The 20,835-nt window shown below is 41.2% G+C and overlaps 1 protein-coding gene across 19 annotated transcripts in view; it reads left to right on the plus strand.

Moving 5' to 3' along the window:
• Positions 1–20,835, plus strand: part of SYNRG (synergin gamma) — a 93,041-nt gene that overhangs the window by 62,775 nt on the left and 9,431 nt on the right. For 15 of the 19 annotated variants that reach the window (XM_033431548.2, XM_033431551.2, XM_033431564.2 and 12 more), the window contains 5 exons: positions 5,120–5,713; positions 7,061–7,224; positions 8,013–8,066; positions 8,566–8,662; positions 12,795–12,943. In XM_033431548.2, coding sequence (XP_033287439.1) covers positions 5,120–5,713; positions 7,061–7,224; positions 8,013–8,066; positions 8,566–8,662; positions 12,795–12,943 — 1,058 coding nt within the window. The remainder of the gene's footprint in view (positions 1–5,119; positions 5,714–7,060; positions 7,225–8,012; positions 8,067–8,565; positions 8,663–12,794; positions 12,944–20,835) is intronic. The other 4 variants (XM_033431566.2, XM_033431552.2, XM_033431558.2 and 1 more) reach the window with 1 other exon arrangement.

Here is a 20,835-nt window from a genome sequence, read left to right on the forward strand (position 1 = left end):
TCAACCACTGCGCCACCAGGGAAGCCCTTTCCTTATATTTTGACGCTTTGGTTCTTTGTTCTTTTTAAAAGTTTGAGTCAGAAAGGAAATTAAACCGTTGAAGGTGAGGATTTTGAATAGGATTCCTGAGAGATTACTTACAGTATTTGAACTATGCCATTTGAGAAAAAAGAAAAGTTGCATATTGGGATTTAGATTAACACTAAGAAAAGCTGGGTCTGCCATTCAAAATACCGTGTTTTCCAGAGCATATTTCTTTAGAAAGTGAATAGTACTTGGTTTGCGAAACCTTGTATAATCATACTATGTTTTAATTATGATGTGTATTAACTAATTTGGAAGAAAGAGATTTTGGTGTAGCCTCCATCTAGTGAAAATACCAGTTGCCTTTCTTTTAGAATGTTCTGGTGCCAGTCTCATGATGGCTTTGGCTAAGGAATTCCTCTGTCAGTGGAATTATTTAGTGCTATATTGGTCCATCTGGGACTGCTTTATTTTAACTCCTTTCTGCATTTAAGCAGGCTCCAGAAAATTAATATGCCTGTGCATAAAACATAATCACATTCACAAATTGAGCAATTAATGTTTCCAGAGTAATATTACTTTTTAGGGAGGAAGTTTTGATAATACATATAACAATATAAACTTTCAGTAAAGACTTGAAGGCTGTATTCTGTAAGTTCCAACAAATCAAAAAACACCATTTTGTTTTCCCCAGTGCCAAGTAAAGTAAGATGTGGTTAGTGCCTGACTTCACACATCAGTGCCTGAGAAATTATACAAATGTATTTATATCTTACAGTCACTCTGTTTTTCACATTAAAATCCCTGCTGATTTTTAAAAGTAGCTAATGAACATGAAGGGGATTCTGGCAATATCAAAGAAGCTGGGCTAAATCCTAAAATAACTCAAAGAATCAAACCAATTTAATATTTAAAGAGCTGTTTCCAGCTTTGTTTTTCCATCAGTTGAATGCTTTTCATAGGTTGTTTTGGAAAATGTTGGCCCATTAGCTATATAGGGTCATATGCATAGTATGGTCTTCTGGGTGCTCCCCTCTCCTTTGCATGGTCACAAGGCTCTAGTTGTAATTGCCATCTTCTGTGCTCATTTGATTTTTTTCTGTGGGATTTTTAATGATGACCATGTCCCACTGTATGTCTTGGCACCATTCTGTGGCCTTCCAGCCTCCTCTGGACTGAAAATATCCACAGGATTGCCACTTTTCTTTATTGAACTTAAAGCACTGACCTGGAAACCTGCAGGTGCTTACTGATAGCCTGACAACATTTAAACTATAGATTTATATGAGTAAGTACACATGAAGAATGGGAGGTTTCTATGCAGATTAGGAAACACTGGAAGGCGATTATACAGCAACATTTTATGGCCTGTCATTCTTACACTATGATCACTTTCATTCCTGTTTTCTTCACCAACACCTGTCAGGGTGTTTGATACTTAGAGGACACAGTCGGGCCAGGTTCTGTAGTTAATAGAGAATGTAAATATGACTGACTTCAGAAGGTAGAATAAGGCCAGGAATGGAAAGAAGTTTAAGTGTATAAATATTTCATGATTTGCTTTGGTAAAACAGTTTGGATTCAATCAGTATTGGAAATTAAAAGCTGTTTATTCCTTAGGCCAATGAACAATTTAATTGCTATATAAAACACTAGGGAACAGCGGAATTTGCACATGTATCTCTTTTCTTTTTCTAAACGCCTTTCTCAAAAGCCAGTAACTCTTAATCACCTGGGCACATATGCTTACAGCTTTAGAAAAGATCCATGGGAATCGGTATGGCCTTCTGTGTCCTGTAGCAGCAGCTCACATTCTTTGTTCCAAGAAATACCTTGTTTTCACGTACAACATCCGTGCAGAAGGGACATGAATAGAGGTTATGGAAGAGACTGATGGGGTTACTTGCCAGTGTAAGCAAGAAATCCATGTCTTAATTTGAGACCCATGATGGAAAACAGATTGTATAGTTTATTCCTTTGGCCTTAGTAACAGGACATTCCTGGTTGCAAACAAATACATATATTAAAGCACACAATTTGGCGCATTATCTGTGTGCAATTGCAGTTCAACCTAGCACAGCCTAAGAGTTTTCCAGTAGAATCAGAAATACAGCAGTGATTCTCTGTTCCTTTTATTGCATTCATTCTGTTTTCTTTTCCTTTTTCTCTTGCAATTTTCAGAATTCAGCTATCAAATTGAAAACCCACCTACAGTAATTTCAGTGATTGCAAAATAAAATGTGGGTTATTCCGTATTATTTTTTCCATCACTCATGTTGTGGCTCTTATAGAATCTTTACTATTTTTAAGACCATCGTACAATAATACATTTCATTTGACTGCTTAGAAAACATAGAACTGTTAACATGTGGGAAATAAGGAATTTTCTTGGTTTAATCTACCCTCAGTGAGCTGATATACCACGTTTTTCTAAAAAAAAGGTTTACTTAAAAAAAAACAAACAGTTAACTAATATTCACCATGCTAGGAAATAAAACTGTATTTTTATATTGCTTATGAATGCTAAGGTTTAGGAATACAGTGTTCTCACGTTCCTTATGTAGTAGCAGTACTTCCTTATGTGTTCAAATGAATTGCACTTTAGTAAATTGTTTTTTTACACTATATAGCTAGTAAATAAGCAAAAGTAAAATTTAAAAAATCAGCCTTGAGGCTTGACTTTCATATATCCAGTATCATTACGCTTCATTATCTTATAGAATATAAAATTTTTCTTTTTTAATCTTTCTTTTGGTCATTTCTGTGAGTTGTTCCAAAAGGCAAAATGTTATGTTTATCATTCTTAATAAAAGAAACGTTTCTTGAAGACCTATAGTGTTATAAAAAATACTTAAAAGGTCTTCAACTAAGGTATTCCCTTATTGCTTATAATGCCTTTTGCCTGATTATATTACAGTCATTTCTGTTTTTTAAAAAAAAAAGAAAACTTGTTTTTTCTTGCTGCATAATTGCACAAAAGGGTCTTTTTTATTACCATAGCAATTTAGTTGTAATGCTTGAACAAGAGCTTGACTTTTTATTAAATTTATCTTTGGTCTCTAGGAAAATTGCTACCCTTTTTAGTAGATGAGATTCTGGGAGTAGTTCACAATACAGCTTCTTCAAAGAGCTTTCTGGTAGGATGTAATAATAAAAAATTCATGTTCTGACACATTCTTCTGAATGTACCCCTTGAAGACTCACTCATCTTGTGTTTAACTGCATCTGCCTCCTGATAGAATTTCACTTCATTTGAGTCAGGGCACCTTCTGATCCCTTTAAATAGTGGGGAAAATAAACACTACAGCCAGAGACTAAGAGGGTGTTCTGCCTAAAGTCTTGTTTCATTCATTCTAAACTGTACATTTTTCACCTGAATCTTTTTTTCCCTCCTGTTTAATAAGCTAAATTTGAAGGGTACCATTTGCACTACGGAATTTTAAAATATACTGCTGTTCTGTGGCAGTTAACCTGCTTTTCACTGGTTGGCCTCTCTGTAAATCTCGGGTTTTCCATTTTTTTTATTATTCAGTTAGTGCCCTTTTCCTAATAGGGTTGAGAGAGAGAGAGCTATTTGGGGTGCACTGTTAGAGGAGCGATGTCAGGAATCCCTTCCTTCTCATAAACTATGCAACATTGCCGTATAAGAGAGATGAAGAAGCCCAGTGTTGCTTTACCTGTTGACTGTGTTACGAAAATCTGGGTCACAGAACTTGTGAGCATTTTCCTTTAATCCATGTTTGTGGTTGTCAGAGAGGGAGTCTTGCATTTGGCCTTCTTACCTGGTGTACAATGACCAAAATGAGACCAAACACCTCTCAGCCAGACTGAATGGACAGCGCTGCTGGAAAGTTGCTTCTCCACACCAGTGTTACTCAGCGTCAGCTGGTTTTGCTTTACGAAAATGAGCAAGAAATTTTCCCTACTAAGACCACTAAAGGGATGGGTTGACTTTTCATTTTTTCTTTGAAACAATTCTATTTTAGGCCCTAAGGCAGGCAACTAAATACCACATTGAGGCTGCTGGCAACTATGCTGTATAGTAATTGCTGTGTTGCTCACCAGGCCCTGGGCTGGGCCCTTTACGCTTGTTATCGTTAATGTCATAACACAGCCCTTCCAAGTGCATGGTCTTCTCTTTTTACAGATAAGCAAACCGAGGTTAAGAGATGTTAAATAGCTTGCCTAGTGTCACACAAGTGGTAGGTGGCAGAGCTGGGAGTTGAACCCAGGTCTGTCTGAATCAAAAACCTACATTCTTTCTGCTGTTTTGTGCCACCTCTTAAATTATTTAAAGATATATTAAGCATGTAAAATGAGTCTTCTGCTGCAGCATTTCTTTTCTTTTCCTTTTTTTTTTAAATGAGGGGGTTACACATAGTTGAAGGAGAAACAGGAGCCCAAGAGGACCCAGACCTTTGATTCTATTTTTTTAGTGATTAAAGTAGTTCAGACTGATTTTTCTTTCCTCATACTCCATCACAGCAATATGACGTCCATATTGACCAAAATAACAACTAGGTAAGTAACTGCTCAATTAAAATCTCATATGTGGCCTTGCCTAGACAGAAACTCCTCATAACTGATTAAAAGTTAAATAACATTATTTTTACTTCAGTTTTGGGATATTGTCAATTTCTAATTAGTTTGTCGTATACATTTCATATGGCCGTGTTATAAAGGAACATTTTCCAGCAAAGTCAAAACGGAAGAGACTTGTTTTAGGCAGGGAATACTGTAAATACATTTTAAAGTTCATAAGTGAACGGACATTTGATTAAATGACCCTATTCTTATATCAAACTGTATATACATTGGTGGATGAACCTCCTATCTTTTTTTAAGAATTGTACTATCCAAAGAAGATGGCTCTTTGTTACTAAATATAAATGCCAACTCAAGGCTAATGTGGGTTTTTCAAGATCAGATTTTACAGCCCAGCTTCTTTAATTTTAGTACAAGCTCTAAATTTAGTTAACTCCAACATCGCATAAAATGAATCAAAAGTGCTAGACATTTTGCTTCTGCAGAGCTTAGGGCATTTTGCCTAAATGGTGAGCTTGCCTCTAATTGTGGGGTCTTATTTCCCTTTCAGATGTAGAGGACTTAAAATGTGCTGCTTTTGGAACCTACAGTAGCAATTTTGCAGTGAGCACACTTACGAGCTATGACTGGTCAGACAGGGATGATGCCTCTCAGGGCAGAAAACTCTCTCCATTTGTCCTCTCAGCAGGAAGCAGGGCCTCCTCAGCTGCCTCAGCTCTTCAAAAGAAAGAGACTTCATTTGGCAGTACCGAAAACCTCACCATGACACCTCTCTCCAAAGTCACAACCCTCACAAGCGAGGATGCTCTTCCAGAGACGACCTTTCCGGCTTTTGCCAATTTTAAAGATGTGATCCCACAGGCCAGCGAGCAAAAGGAATATAAAAGCGAGGACTACAGGGATTTCACCAGACAGGACCTGCCTGCGGCTGAACGGAGCCAAGAGGCCACGTGCCCAAGCCCAGCCCCCAGCAGCGCTTCTCACGACACCCCCAAAGAATGTGCAGATGACTTTGGAGAGTTTCAAAGTGAAAAGCCCAAAATCAGCAAATTTGACTTTTTAGTGGCCAATTCACAAGGCAAAATGAAATCCAGTGAAGAAATGATCAAAAGTGAGCTGGCAACCTTTGACCTTTCCGTTCAAGGTGAGTGGCTTCCAACATAGATTTTACGTCATGGTTTCTTCCACTGCAGTGTTAGATGTTCTTTCTTAGAATAAGAAGTTAGTCCCTGGGCTAGCAGGAATAGATTTTCCAGTGTTTAAAATCAGAGTCTATGACAGATAGCTATAAAAGAAGGTTTTCCTGAGACTGAACTGAAGTTAAACCAGTATCCCTCAGATAACTGCTTTTGGGGCTAAAAATAAGCATAGCCCCCAGTCTGTTGTTCATTCGCTTGTTTGGGGTAGAGGTGTGCCGTGTTAAAAGACAGAGAAATGGTTTGATCCCCTTGTGGGCAACTTAGTTCTGCTCTTGTCCGCTGGCTATGGACTATATCTTTTCATCCAGAGGCTGCAACGTGGTAGCTGTGGATCTGGATCCAGCCTGCAGACCTGCTTTGATTGACCCACATGGAAGGTTTTCTAATATGTGAAGCAGCTGCAGATACATAGAAATCATGACACTTCACAATCTGGATTTCTAGCTTTTCTTTCTTCTTTTTTTTTTTGTAAGCTTATTTTTTTTTAATTAATTATTTTTGGCTGCGCTAGGTCTTCATTGTGGCTCTCAAGTTGCCGTGCACAGGCCCTAGAGTGCGCGGGCTTAGTTGCAGCATGTGGGATCTTAGTTCCCTGACCGGGGATCGAACCCGAGCCCCCTGCATTGGGAGCATGGAGTCTTAAGCACTGGACCACTAGGGAAGTCCCTCTAGCTTTTCTTGAAAAGTTGTAGCATCTGGCAGTACTAGGCCTACATTCCCACCTCTTGACAGGCAGCTGGAGCTGAGTAGCAACATCCCCCTCTGACAGCTGAGGTGTGCTCCCCCCAGTGTCGCAGTCCCCACCACTTCCATCTCCAGCTGACCTTCTTCAGTCATTTACTTTGCTTGCCTGTCCTCTGAAGGCATTTAAGTTTGCCTCTTTTGCTTTAATCGCATCCTGACAGAAGGGCTCGTTGATTTCCATTAGATTGGGAGAGATGGAGGAAGTCGGTACAAATCCCTAACTGATGGCTGGAGAAGCAACACACCTCTTATGCACTGATACTTAGAAGGACCCTTTAGCCCTCCAGACTCCAGTGATTCCGCACTTAGAATTATGGAAGAATTATGATAGATCGGAGAAGCGTAATGGAGAAAATTAAAGGCAAGGAACTCAAGCAAGAGAGAACAAATGAAAGCGTTCAACATGTAGCTTGCCAGACAGGCTGAATGAGGGGTGTGAACGCCTCCTGACACAAACATCTAAGAAAAGAGGGTCGTGTTAGCAAGGAAGAGCCTCTGCTTGCACTAAGCTGAGTAATCAGAACCTTTGTGCCATCCACTTCCCCCAGGATCGCACAAGCGGAGTCTGAGCCTTGGTGATAAAGAAATAAGCCGTTCTTCTCCTTCTCCGGCCCTGGAGCAGCCTTTCAGAGACCGCTCCAACACACTGAGCGAGAAGCCCGCCCTGCCCGTCATCCGCGACAAGTACAAAGACCTGACAGGAGAGGTGGAGGTGAGCGGGCTCCTCGTCCGCAGGGGGCTGAGCCCCTGAGGGCCCTGAGAAAAAGCGCTTGCGGCTTTCACTTGGGGAATCAGGGGCAGAGCGTCACAAAGCACCAGACGTAAAATACGTAATTACAGTGAGAGAATGGTGACGTTAGCCCCAGGTGAAAGTACCTCCCAGATGTGGCATCACTGAAAGTAGTCAGTGACCCTAAAACTGGAACTATTCCTGGGACCTCACAGGCAGGCAGGTGTTTCACGGGGTTCATTTTGAGCACGTAGACTTTATCATCTTAGTGAATGGTAAAGCCTCAAAATAGAGGAGAAAGGGCAGATGTCCTGGGTCCTCTCACTGCTCCTGTTCACAGCGCCGTAGTCCCATGCTGCCTTCCTCCTCCAGCCAACACTCTTAGCGCTCCTCGTCCCTCCCTGGCACACACGCGCACACGCACACTCAGGAAGCCATGGCGCCGGAAGCCGTGGTTTGATACTGGCCCTTGTACTAGACACCTATATGGTGAGTGCCTTTAAAGAAACTTCCGCTGTGGAACAAATGAGGCAACATTTACAAAGGGAATCAACGAAGAAACATTTCCCTCAGATTTACAAGTCATGTGCTTGGAAGTTACATTTATCAGGAATTAAAAATTGTCACTAGTGGGTTCAAAAAGATAAGTTGCGCTTGGACTAGAGTGATTTTCATGCACAGTAAAGTCTTCAGTACTCTGAATTGACAGAAGTAACAAATAGGATTCCAGCCTTGCTGGTTTGACCCAGTTCTTTTTATAAAATTCACAGGAGAATGAGAGATATGCATATGAATGGCAGCGGTGCCTAGGGAGTGCCCTAGAGGTGAGTCTGTCACTTTCGTGATGTTCACATGTACGGAAATGCCCCTTGTGTACATATCTTGCCTTCTGGGTTCATTTGGATAGACTCGCAGAGCTCTGCCTCGATGGCCTTGCGCAAAGAGAAGCTGTGTGGAAAGTCACACATCTTAAGCAAGGCTTCTTTCCCATCTATGATAGTAGACACAGCTCACTCAACTACCGTGCCCTCTTCTGTCACTGTGTTTAAGACATAACAAAATGATATCATTATCTCTACCCAAGTTAAAATAATATTTAAGCTAAAGAACCTCTATTTTTCCTCTTCCAAAAAAAATGAAGGATTGGTTCTTCAGTGTCAAAATTAAATTCTCAGATTTGTTTCAGCATAGTCCTCTATATACATCAATCAGTCATGTGTTTCCACACCTCCTGGCTCTCTGTTGGGTTTTCTACTGATAGTAAATTGATTTGTAATGACTTTTCCTGATTACATAAGGTGATGTGATTTCATTTCTTTGTAGGTCATTAAGAAGGCCAATGATACCTTAAATGGAATCAGTAGTAGTTCTGTGTGCACAGAAGTAATTCAGTCAGCTCAAGGCATGGAATACTTATTAGGTATGTGCTTTTATATTTTGCTTATCCAAAATCATGACACTTTGCAGTCTTTTCAGTTGTCCCTATGTTACATAGCTTAATCTAGATCTCTCAAGCCACATATGACTTCACTAAGTAGCGTCTGCATTTGTAGAGAAGACACTTAAGTCCCAGACAGGAACAACCATTTGACTTCGGGTCTCTTTGGCCAGGTTTCCCAGTCCTTGTTATACACAGTGTAAAATTACTGGTTTATCAAAGAGTCTGAACTAGATGAGCCATTAAAATTAAATTATTGGTTTAAAAAAGAAAATTAAATCACTGGGTCTCCAATCAATTCTTACCATGCTGTGTTGAATTCTTCCTTTCTACCTCTCACCGACATCACAGATTCCTTAACTTCCTGGCCACCTTCAGCTATCAGACATGCCAGTCCAACATGAAATCTCAATCCCTGTCCATTTCAATGGTCCTCTCCTCCCCAAGCTCAGGCTTGTCCCATGGCCAGAGCCACATGCACTGGACCGTAGTCTTTTTCAGATCTTTACTCAAATGTCACCTTCTAAGTGAGGTCTTCCTGGCCTGTCTTACTCAAAGCCATGTCGTGCCTCCCCACCCTGGCACTTCCCGTCTCTTTCCCTGCTTGATTTTCTCCCTAGCCCTGTCACCTTTAATATCTTAAATGCTTTACTTACTGTTCTTATTATCTGTCTCCCTCCACTAGAACGAACCTCCAAGAAGGAAAGGATTTGGGTCCGTTTTGCTCACTGCTGGGTCTTCAGCCCCTAGACTAGGGCCGGGCACATAATGGTCACTCGCAAATACTTGCTGCATGAGTGGCTACGGAGGGATGTGATCTCTCCTTCCTCCTGCCACCTTGCTCTGGTTCCGCTGTCCTTCCTTCTACCAGTTTTCTAGTGTGGAAGACCATCTGAGAAGCCCCCTCATTTGGCTTAGAGTGGACTGTGATTCCTGCCCTTCCCCTGGGGGAGGAAGGACAAGCTGTGGTGCTGTACAGAGGCTGAACGTGTACCACTGAAGACCCCCTGGGATTCTTCCAGTCCTCTCTTATAGCGGCTGGTGGAGGGGTTGGGGGTACGTCTGGCAGCTGTCCTTAGAATGTGGAGACCTTGGCACCCTCATCCTTGCTGAAAGAATTCAGCCATAATTCAGCGACCACAGGAGAAGAGCCATTCTGTGTCAAGTGTATAAAAGATACATGAAGCCACAGACTTTGTAGATCTTTGGGCATTCAGAGGAGTGAGATAGTTCTTAATTACAGGCAGACCTCGGAGATATCACGGGTTTGGTTCCAGACCACTGCAATAAAGCATATATCTCAAAAAAGCATATATCTCAATAAGCGAGTCACATGAATTTTTTGGTTTCCCAGTGCATAGAAAAATTATATTTACACTATTACTGTAGTCTGTTAAGTGTGCAATAGCATCATGTCTAAAAAAACAATGTACATACCTTAATTTAAAAATACTTTATTGCTAAAAACTGCTAACCATCATCTGAGTCTTCCGTGAGTCATAATCTTTCTGCTGGTGGGGAGGCTCTTGCCTCCACGTTGATGGCTGCTCACTGATCAGGGTGGTCGCTGAAGGCTGGTGGGGGGGCGTAAGATGACGGTGAGGTTTGCTGCACCGATAGACTCTTCCTTTCATGAACCATTTCCATATACTATAAAATGCTGTTTGAAAGCATTTTGCCCAGCAGAGAACTTCTTTTCGTGTTGGAGTCAGTCTTCTCAAAACCTGCTGCTGCTTTATCAACTAAGTTTATGTAATATCCTAAATTCTTTGTTGTCATTTTAACAGTCTTCACCAGGAGTAGATTCTACCACAAGAAACCACTTTTCTTTGCTCATCCATAAGAAGCAATACCTCATTGTTAAGTTTTATCATGAGATTGTAGCAATTCAGTCACATCTTCAGGCTCCCCTTCTAATTCTAATTCCCTTGCTCTTCCCACCACATCTGCAGTTACCTCCTCCACTGAAGTCTTGAACCCCTCAAAGTCACCCCTGAGGATTGGAATCACCTTCTTCCAAATTCCTGTTAATGTTGATATTGTGACCTCTTCCCGTGAATCACACATGTTCTTAATGGCATCTAGAATGGTGAATCCCTTCCAGAAGGTTTTCAATTGACTTTGCCCAGATCCATCAGAGGAGGTACCATCTGTGGCAGCTACAGCCTCACAAAATGTATTTCCTAAAGACTGAGACTTGAAAGTTGAAATTATTCCTTGATCCGTGGGCTGCAGAATGGATGTTCTGTGTTTAGCAGGCATGAAAACATTAATCTTGTTGTGTATCTTTATCAGAGTTCTTGGGTGATCAGGTGCAATGTCACTGAGCACCCATATTTTGAAAGGAATCTTTTTTTCTGAGCATTAGGCCTCAACAGTGGGCTTAAAATATTCAGTAAACCGTGTTGTAAACAGGTGTGTGTCATCCAGGCTTTATTGTACCATTTATAGAGAGAGCACAGGCACAGTAGATGTAGCATAATTCTTAATGGCCCTAGGATTTCTGGAATGGTAAATGAGCATTGGCTTCAACTTAAAGTCACCAGCTGCATTAGCTCCTACCAAGAAAGTCAGCCTGTCCTTGGAGGCTTTGAAGCCAGGCATCGACGTCTCTTCACTAGCTACGAGAGTCCTAGATGGCATCTTCCAATAGAAAGTGGTTTCATCTACACTGAAAGTCTGTCGTTTAATGTAGCCACCTTTGTTAATTATCTGAGCTAGAGCTTCTGGATGACTTGCCGCAGCTTCTCCATCAGCACTTGCTGCTTCACCTTGCACTTAGGTTATGCAGTTGGCTTCTTTCCTTAACCTTCATGAACCAGCCTCTGATGGCTTCACACTCTTTTCTTCTGCAGCTTCCTCACCTCTCAGCCTCCACAGAATTGAAGAGAGTTACGGCCGGCCGTGCTCTGGATTAGGCTTTGGCTTAAGGGAATGTTGTGGCTGCTTTGATCTATCCAGACCACTAAAACTTTCTCCATATCAGCAATAAGGCTGTTTTGCTTTCTTATCATTCTTATTTTCACTAGAGTAGCCCTTTTGATTTCTTTCAAGAACTTTTCCTTTGCATTCGAAAGTTGGCTAACTGTCTGGCACAAGAGGCCTAGTTTTTGGCCCATCTTGGCTTTCGACATGCCTTCCTCACTAAGCTTAATCATTTATATTTTCTGATTTGAAGTGAGAGACGTGAGACTCTTCAGTGAACACTTAGAGGCCATTGTAGGGTTATTAATTGGCCTAATTTCAATATTGTTGTGTCTCAGGGAATAGGGAGGCCTGTGGAGGAGATGGACAGGAACAGCAGGTCAGTGAGGCAGTCAGAACACATGCTTCGTGGTTTGTGGTGCCCTAAAACAACTACAATAGTAACATCAAAGATCACAGGTCACCATAGCAAATGTGATAACAATGGAAACGTTAGAAATATTGTGAGATTACCAAAATGTGGCAGAGATGCACAGCGAGCAAATGCTGTCAGGAAAACGGTGCTTATAGACCTGCTTGACGCACAGTTGCCACAAACCTTCAGTTTGTAAAAAACGTATCTAGAAAGCACAGCAAAGTGAAGTGCAGTAAAGCGAGGGTGCCTGTGTAGTGGTATTGACATTCCGATTCTTTTAAGCTGTTAATATTCCTATTTTCAGTGAGTTTAATGGTATTTCCCAAATTCAAACAAATGGACTCATAAAGAAGCCAGAAAAAAAATAGCTAATACTTGGTTAATGCCTACTGTTCTCAGCCTTTTACAGTATTAACCCGTTTAATCCCTTAATTCAACCGTCCTTTGAGGAGGTACTACTATTATCCCAGTTTTACAGATGAGGAAACTGAAGCACAGAGAGGTTATGCAACCTGCCTGAGGTTACACAGCTAGTTAAGTGGCAGAGTTGGGACTTGAATCCAAGCCGTGTAGCTCTAGAGTCTGTGCTCTTACCAATGAGTTTATACTGCAGCATTAAGAGTTGGTTGGTCCCAAGGAATAGTAAGTTCATGTCTGTCCAGATACAGTCCCAGTTTCCACCTAGAATATCAGCCAGCAATAAGGCTGTTGTGTCTTGCTCAACTCTTTCTGTACGCTTCCAGCACCTAACTCTGTCCTCTCTCACCCTGTCAGGTGTTGTTGAGGTGTACAGGGTAACCAAACGTGTGGAGCTGGGGATAAAAGCCACTGCAGTGTGCAGTGAGAAACTCCAGCAGTTGCTGAAGGACATCGATAAAGTATGGAATAACCTAATTGGCTTCATGTCACTCGCCACACTCACGGTAAGCCCACTAGACAATTTAGCAGTTGCTTTCCTTCTAGAAACCTAAGCTGTGAAGCCGAGCGTATGTTCCTGTGATGGCACTTACTGGAGGATGAAGGTGCCTACTGTATCAAGTTACGTTGAAGGAAGGAGACAACAGTTGTTCCATTAGTTGAATAGTACCAGGTTGGCTTCTGGATAGCTCCCAGGACCGTTGTACCTAAATAAAATGAGAGTGTAGGAAAATGTTCTCTATCTACATCCTTCTTAAGTCACATATGTATATGCATGTTTTGCAAAGCATTCATTTGAGTTTCTCCCTTTGCATTTCTAGTTATTTCTGTCCTCATTTGTGTCCTTTTAAAAAACCGTACTATGAAAACACTAATTCAGAAATATACATGCACCCCAATGTTCATAGCAGCACTGTGTACAATAGTGAAGACATGAAAGCAACCTAAATGTCCATCAACAGAGGAATGGATAAAGAAGATGGAATACTACTCAGCAATAAAAGAGAATGAAATTCTGCCCTTTGCAACAACATGGATGGACTTCAAGGGCACTAGGCTCAGTGAAATAAGTCAGACAGAGACAGACACACGCTGTGTGATGTCACTTATAGGTGGGATCCAAAAAACACTACAACAAACTAGTGAATACAACAGAAAAGAAGCAGACTCCGGACTTCCCTGGTGGTGCAGTGGTTAAGACTCCACACTCCCAATGCAGGAGGCCTGGGATTTGATCCCTGGTCAGAGAACTAGATCCCACACGCATGCTGCAACTAAGGAGCCCGCCTGCCACAACTAAGACCCGGCACAACCAAATAAATAAGTATTTTTAAAAAAAGAAGAAGAAGAAGCAGACTCACAGATACAGAGAACAAACTAAACTAGTGGTTACCAGTGGGGAGAGGGAAGTGGGGAGGGGCGAAGTAGGGGTAGGGGAGTAAAAGGTACAGATTACTATGTATAAAATAAGCTACAAGGATATACTGTACAACATGGGTAATGTAACCAATATTTTATAATAACTATAAATGGAGTGTAACCTTTGGAAATTGTGAATCACTGTTACATGCCTGAAACTAATATATTCTACATCAACTATACCTCAAAAACGTTTTTTTTTAAACCTAAGTGAAACAAACAAAAGACTGTATGATGCGTCTTGTTGCTGTCCTGGTTCATTTAGCCGGTTTACTTTCTTAGGGTCTTGGATTGTTTTCATTGTTTTCCTGTTATGAATAGTTTTACTCTGAATACCATTAAACAAATGACTGTTTCCCCTTTGGGGGATATAGTTTCTCCAAGTGGACTTAAGAGGTCAGAGTGCATGGCTGCACATGTACACGCATGCCTGCATATAGCTGTTGTTGCATGTGTTATATGGGTTTACAGGGAGCTCAGGGGCTAGTTGACAGTGCTATCAGCAATACATAAGTATACATTTCTTTACATTGTATTCTAGCTTTGTCAGTTTCTTACGTTAACAAGTGTTTAAACAATTTCATAAAAGTGTTTTTTAATTTCTTTCATTTCCTGAGGGGCTAGCCAGTGTCTCAAATGATAATTTACTATTTTTATTTCCTTTGTGTATAAACCGATCATCTATCTGTTTTGACCATTTGACCATATATTCAATGAAATATTGTATTGACCATACATATTTCATACTTGTAATAGACTTATTCACACACGTGTGTGTGCTCATAAGATTACATCAGTTATTTTTTTCCTTTTCTATTTCTTCCCCTTTTTATTTTTTAAAAATTTTTTATTATTTATTTATTTCTTTATTTTTGGCCATTTTGGATCTTCGTTGCTGTGCGTGGGCTTTCTCTAGTTGCGGCGAGCGGGGGCTACTCTTTGTTGCGGTGCACGGGCTTCCCATTGCGGTGGCTTCCCTTGTTGCTGAGCACCGGCTCTATGTGCTCAGGCTTCAGTAGTTGTGGCTCACGGGCTTCAGTAGTTGTGGCTGGCGGGCTCTAGAGTGCAGGCTCAGTAGTTGTGGCGCATGGGCTTAGTTGCTCAGCAGCATGTGGGATCTTCCAGAACCAGGGCCCAAACCCATGTCCCCTGCATTGGCAGGCGGATTCTTAACCACTGCGCCACCAGGGAAGTCCTCATCCCCTTTTTAAAATATTACATGGGGCAAAACTATTTTATTTTTATATATTCATACTTATTCAGTTTGTCTGTGATTATATCCTTTATTTCACAGTTTATCTTCCTTCCACAGCTGGAATAAATACGCTGTTCCATTTTCTTTCTTCTCTTCCTTACATTTTGCCATGTGCCCCATCTGAAAGAGCAGCCAATTCTCACTGCGCTGCACTGATGGTCAGGAGGACTCCCGGCTCTCCCAACCTGTCTTCAACGGCAAGCACATCCTCTCTCCATTGTTATGTTGCTTCTGGCTTGTACTATTAAGTTCTTAAAGCATTTGAATCATTTCCCAAATCTCTTATTTTGTTTTCTTTGGCCATTTTTCAATTTATAACCTAATTATTTTTTTAAAATACTGTGTGGCCAATACAATAAGAAATGAAGTTATAAATATTTGAAAAGAAGAGATAAAATTATGTTCATTGGGTGATAAGAAATACAGAAAACTGAATTCAAGAGGTTAAATTTAACAAGTTTGGCAAAAATTCATAGCATTCTTTTTTTTTTTAAAGACTTTCTTTGATGCAGATCATTTTTAAAGTCTTTATTGAGTTTGTTACAATATTGCTTCTGTTTTATGTTTTGGTTTTTTTTGGCCACGAGGCATATGGGATCTTAGTTCCCCAACCAGGGATCAAACCTGGGCCCTCTGCATTGGTAGCATGGAGTCTTAACCACTGGACTGCCAGCGAAGCCCCCTACTGGTTCATTTTTTTATCCACTATCAATTCGTTCTGCACACCACTCTCAGATGTCTCTTTCTAAAATACTAATCTGATTGTGTCATTTATACCCCATTTAAAATCCTGCAGTGACTCTCTGTGGTCTTCAGGGTTAAGTTTAAACTCCTTAGCTCAGTAAGTAAGGTCTTTTCCATCACTTGGGCTGCCCTGGCCTCTCTTTCTCTGTTAGACTGCTTTCCCCTCTGGACTTTGCATCATTTGTCCCAGAATTCATTCCAAGAGGCCTTCAGTCTGCATTAGATGCCCTTCCTGTGTGTGTCCATAGCACATTCTGTCAGGGCACTTACCACGCTTCTTGATAATTGTGTTTGCTTGTTTCTTACCCACTGGCTTCTCAGCTCCTTAAAAGCAGGACTGTGTCCTTTATTTATTTTTTTAATTGAAGTATAGTTGATTTACAATATTATGTTAGTTTCAGGTGTATAGCATAATGATCTGGTTTTTTTTGTTTCTTTGCAGATTATATTCCACTATAGGTTATTACAAGTTATTGAATATAGTTCCCTGTGCTATACAGTAAATCCTTGTTGCTTATCTATTTTATGTGTAGTAGTTTGTATCTGTTAGTCTCATACTCCTAATTTGTCCCTCCGCCTTCCCCCTTCCTTTTGGTGGCCATAAGTTAGTTTTCTATGTCTGTGAGTCTATTTTTTATATACATTCATTTGTATTTTTTAGGTTCCACATGTAAGTGATATCCTGTAGTGTATGTCCTTTTTTCCTTTGTGTTCTAACACAGTGTTTGGTGGGACTTTGTACCTTTTGTTTTATACTTTTTTGAACTTTCCAGTTTTTTTCAAGCAAGATAAGCATTTTTGTACCTCATTATTTTAATAACTGGTTTAAATATTTTTAATAAATGGATAAGGAAAATAAAACAAAGGGAAAATGAAACTAGGGAAATAAGTTAAAGCCAGGTATGAAGTGTACAGAAATATGTGCTTTTTTTTTTTTTTTTTTGGCCTTGAGGCATGCAGGATCTTAGCTCCCGATCAGGGATTGAACCCACCCTTGGCAGTGAAAGCCTAGGGTCCTAACCACTGGACCATCAGGGAATTCCCCAAAACTGTGTGCTTTAAAAGTGCTGGCATTTGCTAGTGGTGAGCTGTACAGTTGACCCTTTCTAGGCACTGATGTAAAGAAGACGTGATCAGTTCCATGATTCACTGTGTTCACAACATAAAAATAAACCCTCTACTCAGGAAGCATAATTATTCCGGTACTCAGAAAGAAACTTCTTTTGTGGGTTCTCATAAAGAGGAAACTAACATAATCTACATTATCTTCAAAAATATCCTTTCAGTAAAGAAAGCAGCAGGTTTCATTGAGTAGTTTCTTGGGAAATCTCTCCGTAGAGATTGAATGGCATAGCTCCAAGTACAGATTAGTGGAAATCCTTCCAAGCGGCAAAAAAATAGATGAAATGGTAAATGAGAAAAAACGTGTGGCAGCGCATACTGACAGTGACCGCAAGTCTTTGCTCTGTAAAGAAAACATATAAATTACTGAGAACTATACCAGCTTCCAGTAAAATCGGAACAAAAACGTGAAGTGATTCATAGAGGAGGCACAGCTAAGCAGTAAACATTAATTCAAATTAAGACGAGATCTCAGTTTTTACCTCCTAATAAACCCAGTATGGGGTTTGGTTTATTTATTTGAATGCTGATCGTGTTGATGTGGTAAAATTGGACTACTTCTTAGGGAATTTATTAGGAATTCATTGATTAGGAAATTTTTTTTTTTTTTTTTTGCGGTACGCGGGCCTCCCACCGCTGCGGCCTCTCCCGTTGCGGAGCACAGGCTCTGGACGCGCAGGCTCAGCGGCCATGGCTCACGGGCCCAGCTGCTCCGCGGCACGCGGGACCCTCCCGGACCGGGGCACGAACCCGTGTCCCCTGCATCGGCAGGCGGACTCCCAACCACTGCGCCACCCGGAAAGCCCTGATTAGGAAATTGGTACCACCCTATGGGAAAGGTGTCTGGCAACATGCTTTCCCCTCCACCTGTGAACTCGTTGAGAACAAGGACCAAGACCACATTTTGTTCATTTTCTGTCTGGCCAGGCACTGTGTAAATACCTGGTAAGTGCTAAATGAATGAAAGGACTTGAAAACATTCAGAGCAGTTGACTTGGTAATTCTACTTCTCGGAAAACTGCCTAAGGCAAGAGTTCTACATACAAACTCACAAAAAGAAACAAATTAAATGCACAAGTTGTTCTCTGTAAAAGTGAAAAATTGAAAATAACCTAAAAGTCCAAATCTGGAGAATTAGTTGTGTGACTCTTCATACTAGGATGTTAGGCCGCCATTTTTTAAAGAAGCATAAAGTTTGAAATAACACAGAACTGTTACTACAGGGCTAGAAGGAAATATGCCAGAATAGTGATAGGGTTGTGTTTGGGTGATAAAACCCTGGTGTTTTAAAAAAATACTTCTAAACTGCAGCTGCGCATGAAGTTGGTTGGCTGGTAATGTCCGTGGCGTGCCTGTGAGGCTGTGGGATGGAGAGGGACATGTTCCCAGGTGTGTCCCCTTTGCATCGTTAGCATCGCAGTTCATCAGAGCCTCTCGGTCTCACAGAGGTCTCACCTTTAGGAGAAAATCTAGAGATTCTCTCACCTTTAGGAATCTAGAGATCAGTGTGGTCTGGGTCTCTCCTAATTCACCCACCTTCTGCTCCTAACCCTGTGCCGATAATGACCACATGAAGCCTAAATATCGGCATCATCATTAGCCAACTTTTACTGGTGATTACTGTGTGCTAGACCCTATTCATACTCTTTACATAGATATAATTAATACAACAGCCTTGAGGGTAGATACTGTTATTCTCCCCCTTTCTTACAGATGAAGAAACTCAGGCACAGAGATATTGGTGAGACCTGGACTCAGTCTGAAAGTCCTAAGTCTACTTTTTCAACCACTGTAATCTGCCGCCTCCTTGAAATGGGCAAGTTGGATGGGTAAAAGCAGAAAGGCAGAAGCCTTTTGGGGAAGAGTGCATTATTATTTAGCATCAAGGTTAATGAGATGAAACACCAGCAGTCTATCTTGGCAGCAACTTGCCATAAACAGTCAAGTTCTTTTCTGTACACTTTTTCCCCTGTTCATATCCCAGGATTATAGAGTAGCTTAAAAGAGTCCCCCTTGCCACTTAGATTTTAAGTTTCTTTGTTCTGGTGACAGGCAGTTTCTTCTTGTAATTAACATTTTGAAAACTAGACTTCTAGACAAACCCGTCTCTTCTGGTGCTATTAGAAAAAGATGGCTGTGGGAATTCCCTGGTGGTCCAGTGGTTAGGACTCGACGCTTTCACTGCCGAGGGCCCAGGTTCAATCCCTGATCGGGGAACTAAGGTGTCACAAGCCGCCCAGCAGGGCCAGAAAAAAAAAGAAAAAGAAAAAGATGGCTGTGGTTGCAAAGCATCTTTCTTTGCCGTGAACTCTTTAAAGAAAAGGTATCACAAAAGACCAAGTGTGTTAACCAGGTTCATTATGTATTAGTCCTTTTCAGTTTGGAGCAAAGGATATTTGGGGAGAATCTTGGCCTGGATTACTGCTTTAAGGGAGCTGCTGTCAGTGGGTGAGATGGAAGTCAGTTTCATCCTGGTACATCTTGCTCATGAGAAAGGCTTGCCTTCTTGACTCTGCCCCTCCAGACCTTTCTTTTCTTTTTTCTTTTTCTGTAACATATATATACAGTAAAATGCAAAAATCTTAGTTATACCACTCAATGTTTTTTACATATGCATACCTCATATAACCCATACCCCTATCAAGATACAGAATAGCCCATCATCCCAGAAGCTTTCCTTGTGCTCCTCTGTTGTCATCACCCCACTCAGAGATAAGTCATGTTCTGGTTTTTTACACTAAGGATTAGCTTTGTTCAGACCTTTTTAAAGAAGCCATAGAATTTGGTTTTGTGATTTCAAAGGAAGCCTGTTGGGTTTGGTCACACATCTAACTTAGGAGTGTTGCCCTCTCACTTACGGTGGTTCTAAATCCCTCCACATGGCAAAATAGGAGGTAAGTGGGAAGAGTGGACAGGCATTCTTGCCCTCTCCTTCAAACTCCCATTAGGAACATCCATTTCCAGCATCCATGTCTAGATGCTAGAGTGATTTTTACCTGACAGTTTTTAGGCACCAGGGAAGGGTAGGTATCTGCCGCTAGACAACACAGGAATGCATTGCACGTTGTACGTGACCGCCACTGAGTATTTGTTTCTCCAATTACCCATGCTATTCCAGTTATAGTTGCTTTTTTCACCAGGTTAGCTGTGACAGAAAAATAATCATTCTTTACTCAGGTATTTTTCCTGATTATACCATGGCATTTCCTCTTGATAACTAGTATGTCCTCGGTGTATAAAAGTTACTTGAACTGGGCTTCCCTGGTGGCGCAGTGGTTGGGAGTCTGCCTGCTGATGCAGGGGACTTGGGTTCGTGCCCCGGTCCGGGAAGATCCCACATGCCACGGAGCAGCTGGACCCGTGAGCCATGGCAGCTGAGCCTGCGCGTCCAGAGCCTGTGCTCCGCAACGGGAGAGGCCACAACAGTGAGAGGCCCGCGTACTGCAAAAAAAAAAAAAAAAAAAGACTTGTTTCTTCCCACAAAGACTCCATGAAACTATTCCCGTCGAAAGGAGGCTGCATTAATTTTCTCCAGTGAAAAGGTTCCAGGGTGCAGCTTGGGATAAGGAAAGCAGAGTACACAGTCTTAACCTCCAAATTGTGGCTCCTTAGTATTTCTTTAGGCTGGAAGTGATACTAGCAAAGTTACATTTCCCTTTCCCTTTCATGCTCCCTTTATCCATGGACTAAAACTCCCTCTTGTGGCAAAAGCGTGTCTCCTCTGGGCACAGGTTGAAGGAACTTTTTTCTCAAGAGATAAAAAGCCCCTATTTTAGTGAGATGAGTGAATTGTTATCTTAAAGTTTTGTCTCATGCTTGTGGATTGAATTGAAGTTCAGTAGCTTGGTAACCAAGACT

The sequence above is a fragment of the Orcinus orca genome, chromosome 19 (genome assembly GCF_937001465.1).
Source record: "Orcinus orca chromosome 19, mOrcOrc1.1, whole genome shotgun sequence".
Taxonomy (NCBI): Eukaryota; Metazoa; Chordata; class Mammalia; order Artiodactyla; family Delphinidae; genus Orcinus; species Orcinus orca.